The following is a 12,937-nucleotide window of genomic DNA, read 5'->3' on the forward strand; positions in this document are numbered from 1 at the left end:
GTATTTTTTTTTTTTATCTATTGGATTACCTCACTTGAATCTAAGCTTCTTGAGGGGCAGGTATTCTTTTTGATCTTTCTACTACACTTGGGATAGTATCTTACACTTAGTGTAGGTACTTACAAAATTAAATATTTATAGTAAGAAAATTTAACTAAATTGCCTATTCTTATATACAAGGTGTTATTTGTGTTTCAGGTTCCTGTGTTGTTCGGGATGCTACTGGGAATATCAATGATACTATCACTATGGAGCTAACAAACTGCACTTCTGCAGCCTGCAAATTAAATTTTGATTTTTCATCATGTGAAACCACAGATTGTGACTATGGCTTGATGAACAATTTCCAGGTGAGTGTAGCCTTTGTGTTTCAGTAACAGGTAAACAATCTTAGCAGTATTTAACAAAACCAGGACTACAACTTTTCATGTAAATCCCTTTCGCTCCACTTATATAACCCCCATCCTAGGTTATCCCGCACCACCTCCTTCCTGAACTTTTTGCAGTCCCTTCTAATTTACTTTGCTATCTCAAATTTCTTCCTGCACTATATTCTCTACCCTGCTACCAAAGTGGTTTTCCTTAGGCACAGGTCCAATGATATTCCTCTCTTCTCTTTGTCCTTTAAATCCTTTCACAACTTGGCTCCAATACCTTTATAGCCTTATATCTTGCTTTCCTTACAGCCAAACTATCCTCCTTCCTGTTCCTCACTCATTCCATTTCTTCTCCCTTTAAATTGGCTGTTCAATGCACTATAATGCACTCCCTCCCCGGTTCTACCTCAGAGTACCTTTTGTTTCCTTCAAAGCACAGCTCACGTTCTACTTTCTACATGGAATCTTTTCTAGAACCTTCTGAAAGCTAATCTTCTCTCTCCAAAAATTCCTTGTATTTGTTATCATTCATTCATTTCAGTTGTGCCCAACTCCTCATCACCCCATTTTGAATTTTCTTGGCAAAGATCCTAGAGTAGTTTTAAATTTCCTTCTTCAGCTGATTTTACAGATGAAAAACTGAGGCAGACAGGATTACATGACTTGCTCAGGGGCAGCCAATAAGTATCTGAGTATTGAACTCAGATCTTCCTGACTCTAAGGCCCAGTACTCTACCCACTGAGCTATCTAACTGACTCTACCTTGTATTTAATCTATATTAATATATATTTGTATATGTACTTGTTAACTTGCTTTCACAAAATGTAAATTCCCCAAGGATAGGAATTTTTGGCATTTTATCCATAAATTTTAGCATAGTACCTGGCATATAGTAGGCTCTCCATAAATGCTTCTTGATTGAACTTAAATGAAGTAGAGAGAAGGTTTTTGGAATGACATACTGCTTACCCTAATACCCATGGCCAATGTAAGGGAATAGTTATCTACAAAATAAGATAGCTTAAAACCAGTATAGAGTATAGAAAAAGTATGTTCATAGCAGAAGTTTAGTTATAAAATCTCAGCTGTCTATGGAGTATTTATGTGCAAACAGCCTTAATCTCTTCTATAGTCCTTGAGGGGATCTTGTTATTGAGACCCAGAAGAATAAGTGATTATTGAGAACTCTTGAGTCTTCAAGAAAATATCAGATTCTAGATTCTATTTAGCATACTCTAAAAAGGTAGGGGGAAGTATGTCATAGATTTTAGTGAGATTTCTATAGAACACAGTTAAAATAATTTTAATTTTGATGATAAAGGAAATGTTTCAGTTGGCTAGAAAACTCAGTTATTTAGACTACTTCTACATGAGGTTTTTTTTTAATCGCTATTCAAATATGAGGTACCTTCCTGGTTTAAATTTTCTCATTTTACTAGTATTATTGGTATTTGTGAATTTACTTTAGTAATTAATAATGCTCTTTAAGCTGATGTGCCCATATAAAATCAGCTGTTTTGAAGGATCCAAACCAAAACTTTGAAATTCTGTCTTTGGTGTGGCTCTAAAAGTAGTATTTAATGTACTGCAGGGTTGCTCTGGTTACTGAGAAATTAGGTGATTTAGATATGGTCAAACAACCACTGTAAGGCAGAAGCAGGATTTGAGCCTGGGTCTTTTTGACTCAAAGTCTAATCCTTTTTCCTTGTGCTTTTTTAAAGCCTTCAAAAGTTTGCTCCAACCTATCTTTCCAGACTTATTGCATATTGCTGTTACTCTGTCTATCTCTGTTCTTCAGTATTCGTTATCACCTCCAAAAAACAGTGATTGTTTTTATTACTTGTTAGAAATGTTGGAGAAAAAAAATTAATGAATAAAAATAAGGATTGGTAACTAACAAATCATTTTTCTCGGGGCTATGCCTATTTTTACTATAAATCCCAAGTAATTTAAGAGTTAATATATATTTTACAGGATTGTGTTTATAAAGAGCATTTAAGAGATAAAATTATACAGCTATGGATTTCATCTTGTTCTTCCATTGTATATCTTTAGCAAAGAACTGATTTTTTTTGTTTGTTATAAAATTTCATGCAATTTAAGAATAATTGTTGTTTCATTGAGTGGTATAAATATTAAAACATTACATAATCGTTTGTTTTTCTAGTCACAAGATTAGGTAAAATTTCTAGAATGAAAGAAAGTATTCATACACAGTTAGTGATTCAGAGCTATTCTGACATTGATATTGTGTTTGAAAGGCACAAATGTTGGTTTCTGCCCAGTGTCTGAAAATGCCAGATTCTTGTGATGTTGCTTTAAAATACAAAAGTTTGTTGTCTTCATAAAGTCTGGTATATATTCATGCATGAACTGAAAAGCAAAGTGTTGGGACAGTTGGTATGGTAGAAAGAAAACTGTATTAAGAACAGAAGACCTGGGTTAAAGTGCTGCTTCTACTTTCTTACTCATTTCATTGTCTGTCTAGACTTTGGGCAAATCTCCTTGACTTCAAAATTAGGTTGTTGATCTTAAGCTGTGATTCTCAAGATTTTTGCTTTTAGGATCCCTTTATGCTCTTAAAAATTGAGGACACATTCCCATGAGCTTTTGTTTATATGGGTTATAGCTATCCATTTTTACTATATTATATCTTAATATTATTATAAAAAAGTTTTAACACTATGACAATCTGGAAAGATCCACAGGAACCTCTAGGAGTCCATTTTGAGAGTTGCTACTCTAGATCAGGGGTTCTCAACCTAGAGTCTATGAAATTGTGTGTATGTGTGTCTGTATTGTGTATATTTACATATACATACTTGTATATAAACTTACATATATATTCCTTAGTAATCTTATGTATTTGATTTTATATATTAAAAGAAGAGATCTATGACACAAAAAAACTAAGTACTAGCCTAGTTCCAAATAATCTTTAAAATCCCTTCAGTTCTAATACTGTATAATTCTTTACATTTTATTACTTAATTTTTCCATGTGTTTTCATAAAGATATAAAACAGCAGTAGAAGAATCATTTGCTATTTTGGTGATGAAAAATTAATGAAAACAGCTAGAGGGGGCATTTAAACTAGAATCTTCCTTATAATCAATACAAAAATTGTATGTATATTCTTAATAGAAATATTTTTTAGACAAGTGATTTTTGAAGGAAAGGTATCTTAACTCACTTGAAATGATAGTCAGGATTCAAAAAGATTTTCTCTACAATCCAAATCATTAATCTCAGTTTTAGAAAGATATATACTAAGGTTCAAAAACTTAATTTTAACAGATCTGTAGTGTGAAAAAGATTTAAAAATTTTAGTAGACATCCAGTCTCAAAATGACTTAGCAGGATAATATGGTATCCAAGAAAATTAATGCAATCTTGGGTCCAGTGTCCAAGACTATGGAAGAGATGATTCTGTTATACTCTGCCCTGTTCCATCTATATTTGGATTATTATGTTCAGTTCTGGAAACCATAGTTTAGGAACAACATTGATAAATAGGCGGGTTTCCAGAGGAGTTCAAACAGGATAGGTATTAAGTTATCAATTTCTTGATTAGTTATCCTAACATCTATGTTGAAGAAAGGCAAAATGATTTTAATATTGCCCAAAGTGACATATGTTTGGAAAGGTAATACAGTGCAATGATAACTAGTATTTACATGGTACTTTAAGGTTTTTGTAAAGCATTTTACAAATATCATCTCATCTTAATTAACTTTGTAACAATCCTAGGAGGTAGATGCAATAATTAACTATATTTTACAAATGAAACTGTAACAGACTGTCACTGTAAATGAGTGGTCCAGGGACCTCCAGCTAGTAAATTGGATTTGAACCCTGGCCTTCTTTACTCCAGATCCAGTGCTTTATCCACTGTGCTGCCTAACTACCACTTTATAGTGCCATGATACATTAAAAAGTGCCATTGACTTTTCCCCCTTTATTAAAATAATCTAGAGATAACTACTAGTTTGTTTCTGATGATACTTTTGCATTGGTTTTTTATCTACTTGTTGAGATTACTTTTAATTTAATTTTATTTTATTGCTTTTAGGTAATGAGTATGGTGTCAGGATTTGCACCCCTGATTTCTGCAGGTATCTTTTCTGCCACTTTATCTTCTGCATTGGCATCTCTTGTGAGTGCTCCCAAAATCTTTCAGGTAAGTACATCATAGTCAAGTTATTCAAGTTATTACTTAAGAGTAACTAATTTATAGAAAGAGTGCTAATAAAGGGAATATAAATACATATTACATTTCCTGCTTGAAGATGCTGTCCATTGTCAGGGTATATGTTCTCAATCATTTTTCCATATTAGCAGAAAGTAGATTCATGAAAAAATTATGTGTATCATTGCTCTTTGCATCCTTGTGACCAATATGGGTATATATAAAATAGTAGATAAGATTAGAAGTTATATAGTTGTAAACAGAGGAAAGCAAGTTAGACTTTTCCTAATTAACATATTATTTCAATCTACTTAATTAATCAATTGTAAACATGTTTTAGAGCATTTATCTTGTTTAAAATATATCAATAACCAAGCAGCTATTAATTATTAAATAAGGATTGTTTTAACTAGCACTGTTTCCTACCAGCATTAAGAGTAAACATAAACAGCAAATTAATTTTCTTTTAAATTATGCCAGTTAATTTTTTAATGTATTAGTTCATTATGCTAATTTTTTAAATTTTAAAGCATTTGTTTTTAATATACGGGTGTAATTCTGAATATATGTGTATTTATATACATGAGTGACTATTTATATTTGCATATATATGCTGTTTTATATAGAGTATAATTTTGTTCTGTTTTCAAAGTACTAGGCATATTGGCTAGAAATGAAGAAAATGCAAACATTATGATCAGAAAAGGCTTTTGCTGTGACCAGGGACAGCGATACAATCTTTATTCCCTTCATGATACAGAGGAGCTAGCTGCTAGAATAAATTCTAAAGCTAATTAGTCTTGTTCTTTCTCCCTCCATATAAAAAGGGTTTACCCCTTTTCAATGAGAAAAGGTACCAAAGGAATGAAAAAAAGAAAAGCGTTTTATTTCTCTATTCTTGTCCTATGCCAGAAGACAGAAATACTTTCACAAAGATTTTGTTTTTGGAACTTGACCGTACCTGTTTGGACTTTTCCAACATAATGGCTCTTCTAAGTCAAGCTTTCTTAATTTACCTAATTTTAAAGACAACTAAAACTTTGTAACCAAGGTTGAATAGAATTAACAACTACAGAATCATAGATTTGGAGCCAGACAGAGATTTTTTTAAAGTTCATCTTCTCTCATTTCATAGAAGAGGAAAAAGGTTGAATGGATGATTTGCCTAACTTAGGGGAGGGTAAAAGTTTAAGTATATATTTAGTGCCTTCTATGTGCCAGGAACTGTATTAAAGACTTTTAACAAATATTATCTTATTTGAACTTCACAACAACAACCCTGAGAAAGTGGTGCAATTATTATCCCCCATTTTATAGTTGGGGAAACTGAAGCATACAGAGGTTAAGTGACTTCCCCAGGGTCACACAGCTGTGTTTGAAGCCATATTTCAACTCAAGTAACTCCAGACCCAGGATATTATCTATTATACCACATACTGCTAGTTTACTTCTTTGGCCCCTGGCCCCCAATCTACATATACTAGTTCATGTTAAAATGAATTCATCTTTAAATGTTGGAGCTGTAAGAGCTTTTTGATTATCTCATCTAACCCTCTCATTTTATAGGTAAGGAAATGGCTCTAAAAGGTTGCTCATAGTCACATAGCTAAATTAATAGCAGAAATAGTATTGGAATCCTGCTGCCCAGTCCACTTTTCTACTGTTGAACCCTCCTAACTTATCTTGGGATTTACTGGCTAGATTTCCTTGTTAAGGACCATGCCTTAAACCAAACAAACTCTGGTCACCAATAGGTCCCAAGCCAAACTCTCATCAGAGAAGGTGCTGAGTTCTATGAGCAAAGCAGAATTGAATTAGCCCAAAAGAAACAGAAGATGTGCAAAATCAAAGTCCACCCCAAATGTTCATAAGGGACTATTTGTGTCCAAGCTGTGGAAAAGCATTCCAAGCTTGTATTGATCTGATCAGCCAGTGACACACAATATAACTCGCCTCTAACATAGTGGTGTCATTTTGGTCCTCTCCAAGAATGAAGGACAACAACCAACCAACCAAGGGTCCTGATTGACTCAGATGGAGTTACTTAGTTATTTCTGCTTTGGCCAGAAAGTCTGGGGTCTTCCCCTCCCAGATTCACTCACTCTTTTATTTAGATGTGGTTATGTTTTTTGGTTTGGTTTGGTTTGGTTTTTTGACGAGGTTGAAGTGTCTCCACTTTTAACTTTGCCTCACTTGCTATCTAAGGTTAAATACTGAATGTGGGTTTGGCCTCAGTCAAACTGAAACCTGTTAAAAACCTCAGCATAAAAAGGTCCAGGTCTCCACTGCATCCAGGACCATCTCCAGGCCTCTTGTTCTATATCTGGCCACTGGCCCCCAGATGGCTCTGGAGGGGAAAGTAAGACAGGTGACCTTGTCTAGCCCTGCCTCACTGAAATCCAATTCACTTGTATGTCATGGTCACCTCCTTGTTGTGATCCTCTTCAAGAACTAAGGACAAATATGAGCAGCTAGGTGGTGCAGTGGATATAGTGCTGGCCCTGAAGTCAGGAGGACCTGAGTTCAAATCCAGCTTCGGACACTTAACACTTGCTAGTTATGTGATCGTGGAAAAGTCACTTAACCTCATTTGCCTTAGAAAAAAAAGAAACAAAAAAACTAAGGACAGACAACAGCAACACATTGTGATTTTCTTAAAGAAAAACCTATCTTTGTCATGTGTTTAATTGTATTTAACCTTTTGACCTTTAGCACATTGATATTATAGATTATTTTAATCTTCAATTAGCTGGTTCTGGTGGTGGTGGTAGTGGTGGTAGTATGTACATATATGATGATAGAAAACATAGAATGATTGTTTCTGGTAGAAAGGACATAGAACTGCATACAACTCTTGTAACCAGAGGTAAAGTTCCTTTCATCTTAGCATCTGCCTAGATAAATTAACTATCCTGAACTTATTTTAAGTTCTCCTCTTTTTTTATTTTTGAGTATAAAGGATTGTTTATACCTAGCCATACCTAGCAAACCTTTAGAGGGGTTTTTGCCATTAAAAAATATTGAATGAGAGGCAAAAATATGTTAATAAAGTAAATTAATATGAGCCTTTTTTTTATTTGGAGGAATGCCCTTGACACAACCTGTCTTTTATTTTAATGTTTACTTTTCTTCATTTAGGCATTGTGTAAGGACAATATCTACCCAGCTTTCCAGATGTTTGCTAAAGGTTATGGGAAGAACAATGAACCACTTCGTGGCTATATCCTGACATTCTTAATTGCACTTGGGTTCATCTTAATTGGTTAGTTATTTAAATAGATATAAATGAATTTTGTGATTTTACATTTTACATTTGTTTCTGACCTTGGATTTGAACAAAAGTATCTGTTTACTATTACTCATTTTAACTTAATCAAGTTTCATTTGCTTCTGGAAGGGACTGTCAGGAAGGAAGTACTTAAAACCCATTTATTTGTAAGATTCACCAAAATAATTCATATCATAATTCTGGAAATGTAAAATCTTTAATTCAGTTCCAGAACTTTTGAATAACTCTCACCATCTTAACTACCATGGAACCTATGTGACCTCATTTATTATATGGGAATAGAACAAAATTAATTCAAAAGGGTAATGGACTCAATTATATAAAAACCTTTCATTTGAATTTGTAAATAACTTAACCTCTTTATATGTGGTTCTTTACAGCTGAATTGAATGTTATTGCTCCAATAATCTCCAACTTCTTCCTTGCCTCATATGCACTGATTAATTTTTCAGTGTTCCATGCCTCGCTTGCAAAATCTCCAGGTAGTAATTTTCCATTTAAATTTTTAAAATGTGTTCATGTAGAAGTTGACTATCAAAGTACTGTTTGGTGATTTTAGAAAAGACTTTTAAACCTACTGACCATATTTATGTATGTGTGTGTGTCTATAATTTTTATATAGATATATAACATATTAATAGAAAAAAATAAAATTCAGAATTTTGTACTATAACAATTGAGAATGATAACAAACCAGTTCTAGGCAATTAGCAAAGGAATGTCACAGACCAGAAATAGGATAAAAATATATTTAAGAGAAACTTTTGTAATTTTTTTAAAGTAAGAGAACCTGGGGCAGCTAGGTGGTACAGCGAATAGAGCACCAGCCCTGAAGTCAGAAGGACCCGAATTCAAATTTGGCCTTAAACACTTAACACGTCCTAGCTGTGTGAACCTGGGCAAGTCACTTAACCCCAATTGCCTCAGAGAGAGAGAGAGAGAGAGAGAGAGAGAGAGAGAGAGAGAGAACGAACCTGTAGTAATTAGAACTGAAAGCCACCTTAGAGAATCCTCTGAATCAGTCTCCCTCAGTTTACAGATGAATTTACAGTCTAGAGGAATATAAAACTTGCTCAGAATTTCACAGGTAGAATATTCAGGATTTGAATCTAGTTTATCTATCTTCCAAACCAGTGTTCTTTCTACTATATCAGAATTTGATAATTGTTATATTTTAAAGATAAATATATTCAATTTGTGTTTTTAAAATAATGCTTAAAATACTTGGTATCTTTGTCATCTTTTAAACCTAAGTAGCTACATGTAATATGTCTATGTGATACATTTGTATATATTCTTATATATGTTATAAAACAGGTACTAGTTTTGTAGAATTGAATTATAAATTGATAATCTTTTCCAAATTAAATTTCAGAATTAAAAATTTTGTAGACAAATAGCCTACTATTTCATTAGCATGGTTGTTGAAATTACTTGGAGTATCCATTTTTATATTTTGTATGTACATTGGGCTATGTATGTGTATGACATGCATATTTCCATCAAACAAAACAAAGTAAAAAAATAATGTGCACAATAGTATTAGAAATGTAGATGGCAGTCCTTTATGATATGCTTTTCATATTGTAATAACTAGCTTTTGAATTGTTGAATCTTCTTTCAGTTTTAATATTTTTCCAAATGAGGGAAGTAAATATACTTGTTGCTCCATATTTTCCCATGGTTTGTTTGCTCGATTATTAATACATTTATAAATCTTGACTCCAGAAGTGATACAGTAGATAGCACTCTGATCCTAGAGTGAAGAAAGGCTGAGTTCATACACTTATTGCTGTTTAAACAAATCACTTCTTTTTCCTTAGTTTTTTCAAGTGTAAAATGGTGATAAATATACCACCTACTTCTCAAAGTTGTTGTGAGATTCAAATGAGATATTTGTTAAAAGTGCTTAGCATAATACGTGACACATAATAGGTGCTATGCCCAACACCAAGTGGTGAGACATGACTCTTCATTAAATACAAAAGAGGTGAATTATAGGTGTTAAATAAAACATATGTGAAATATGCTTTGAGTTTTTTCCTTGGAGAGCAGGGTAAATCATTGGAAAGTGAAAGTAATATAAGCACAAATAAAATTTTAAAGTAAGCATTACAAAATGGCTCACATAAATGTGTAGTAACATGACCTTAATTTTTTTTTTTTAACAATTAGGCTGGCGTCCTGCTTTCAAGTATTACAACATGTGGATTTCACTTATTGGGGCAATTCTCTGTTGCATAGTGATGTTTGTCATTAATTGGTGGGCTGCATTGTTAACATATGTCATCGTTCTTGGATTGTACATTTATGTTACCTACAAAAAACCAGGTCAGTAAATTATGTGATGTATACTTTTAGACTGTTATATTGTTATAAGTATTACTACTGAGGATTATCATTGACATGTATTTGCTTTACATTCAAAGACAAGTTTGTACTTGATATTAAAATAAGAAAATTTTATTTATAAACCAGTAAGAAAGCTACTTTAAATTCAATTATTGATGCTATCATTTATTAACTCAAAATGACATGTAAGCTAATCTGATTTCTAGAAAATAATTATAATCTAATATTTAGCTTGTCAAAATGAGTTAATAAAAGACTTCTTTTTAAGGTTTAAAACCATAGGCAGGATAATAACTACGATACATATATTACACTGGCTCTGATTCGGTTGAACAGGTATTTATTGAATGTTTACTTTGTGCTCATTTCTGTACTAGTTATTATTGTGTTCCCGAAGAAAGCCACAGCTTCTTTGAGCTGAGTAATTGAGAAAACACAAACATAAACTTAAGGACAATTATAAGGTCATATTGAAAACATCATCAAGTAGTTTGAACTTTATAATTAAATTCTAAAAGGACACAACTTAGAAATTCTTAGAAAGGGATTTAGTTACTAACTGAAAAACATTCATCTCAAGCCACACCATAAACAGTGATAGATATCTTTTTGGTGAAGAAACAGCAGATTGGCATTGGGAACAAAAATTTAGAACCACATCTACAGAGAGAGAGAGAGGCCAATTGGTTAAAGAGGAGGAACTAAATTGGATAAGATAAGAATCAAGGGATTCCTTGATGCAGGTCTTTTGGTATACTATATTTGCTCAGAGCCTGCGGAGGTGTTTCAAAAGAAAAACAAATATTCACATTTCAGAATTTATATGGTAGCAGCAAAGACAAGTAACTTATGGCAAAAGAACTTGTCTGGATTCCAGGCCTAACTCTGATTCATACTGTTTCTATGGCCCCTCTTAGTAGTCTATGTAGCTCTCTAAGATTGTAAGCTAGAAGATGTTGGCCTGCCTTGGGAGAAGGAGTTTCTTCATGCAATTGTTTTGGATTCACAGATCTAGTCTATCACTGTTATAAAGATTATTTTTGCAATTATCTAAAGAAGAGAATCGATGGGGAGACTAGAGGCAGAAATAGAAGTGAGTGTTATTCCAGTGATCCAAATGTAAAATAGAGATTTAGATTGGGATAGTAACTCTAAAATATGCATCTTATAAATTTATAAGCAGTTTTCAAGAGCTACTTTCTTTTCCTGTTAATCTTTAAAATACTCATCTGTTACACAATTCAAATTACCAAACTATTATCTTATTAAAGGAGTGAGCATCTTGAACATTCATTAATGTACTAAGAAATCCAAATTGCCAGTGCAACCAAACAAAATATGTAAAAACCACAAATTTTTTCTATACATGATATATACATATAGTTTATATAATAACTAATATGGACTAGAGTTCTGTCTAAATTTTAAAGCTTGATGTTATATCTTAAAACAGTGTTTAAAATATTCTTCATTTAGGTAAATGAAATTATTTTTTTTATTTGACTTCACATGCTTACAACTACATGTATGTATAAATGCACATAAACATATGCATAAATACACATATATTCACAGCACATTCCTATTCCTGTACATATACATATGCACATGCATGCTTGCGTGTGTGTGTGTATATATGTATATAAATGAACATATATGTTTGGTTTCATGGGTATGCATCTTCCTTCCCTTGGTACTGGCAGCCCCTGCTTTGATGGACAGTCATGAACACAGTCTGTGGTTGTGACCCTCAAAAAGCTTACCTTGGATGGCAGATCACCAACAGACACAGTCTTTCACTAGCTGTATACATGCTTCTCAGTGTAGTAGGTCTTGAGAGTTTAATTAAGCTAGAGTAAGTAGAATTTTTAGTGAAAAATTTAAATAAATATCCATTAAAATTTGAAAAAAAAAAAAAAAAACCTTTCTTTCTCTCCCCTTCCTCCCAGTCGGATTGGTAACAATTAGCAATATTGTATATCCTACAGATGTGAATTGGGGATCATCAACTCAAGCCCTGACTTATTTGAGTGCATTGCAGCACTCCATTCGTCTTTCTGGTGTCGAAGACCATGTAAAGAACTTCAGGTAAACTATAAGATATCATAGGGATATTTGTTGTAACTCCCACCAGCTCTTTGCTATCACTATCATTGAAATGGTTGATTTTATTTTTTGTATTCTTTGACTATCATCATTTCTTGTGAGCAGCAGTATAGTTTTCTCATCACTTTGGTCAAAAGTCTTGGGGCTAGAGTTAACTAATCTTGCAATAATTAAATTAAATGAAAAGTTTTCCCCAAGTTTCTTGTTATTTCTGTCTTTATGAAAGGTTGGCAATTATTAGCTACTTCATAAGCATGTAGGGGTCTCTATTGAAAATAATATAAAAACAGTCCTTTTATTATATAACGTTATCATCCACTTTTAAGTTTATAATATCACTACATTTATTTGTTTATTAACTTAGGTGTGAACAAAACTTTTCTTTGGACAGTTAGGTAGTGCAGCTGATAAAAGTGCCAGACTAGAGTCAGGGAGACTTCTCTTTCTGAGTTCAGATTTCACCTCAGACACTTATTAGCTGTGTGACGTTAGGCAAGTCAATTAATCCTATTATCTTTGTTTTCTCATCTACAATGGAAAAAAAAAATGGCAAACCACTTCAATATTTTTTGTTTGTTTGTTTTGCTTTGGACTTTGAAAGCTAGCAAACACAGCAGCTTTAT

The 12,937-nt window shown here is 32.9% G+C and overlaps 1 protein-coding gene across 2 annotated transcripts in view; it reads left to right on the plus strand.

Moving 5' to 3' along the window:
• SLC12A2 (solute carrier family 12 member 2) overlaps nt 1-12,937 on the plus strand; it is a 111,530-nt gene that overhangs the window by 64,724 nt on the left and 33,869 nt on the right. For both annotated transcript variants that reach the window (XM_031939374.1, XM_023498542.2), the window contains exons 10-15: nt 199-350; nt 4,451-4,558; nt 7,706-7,829; nt 8,237-8,338; nt 10,032-10,187; nt 12,197-12,296. In XM_031939374.1, coding sequence (XP_031795234.1) covers nt 199-350; nt 4,451-4,558; nt 7,706-7,829; nt 8,237-8,338; nt 10,032-10,187; nt 12,197-12,296 — 742 coding nt within the window. The remainder of the gene's footprint in view (nt 1-198; nt 351-4,450; nt 4,559-7,705; nt 7,830-8,236; nt 8,339-10,031; nt 10,188-12,196; nt 12,297-12,937) is intronic.

Source organism: Sarcophilus harrisii, chromosome 1 (genome assembly GCF_902635505.1).
Source record: "Sarcophilus harrisii chromosome 1, mSarHar1.11, whole genome shotgun sequence".
NCBI lineage: Eukaryota > Metazoa > Chordata > Mammalia > Dasyuromorphia > Dasyuridae > Sarcophilus > Sarcophilus harrisii.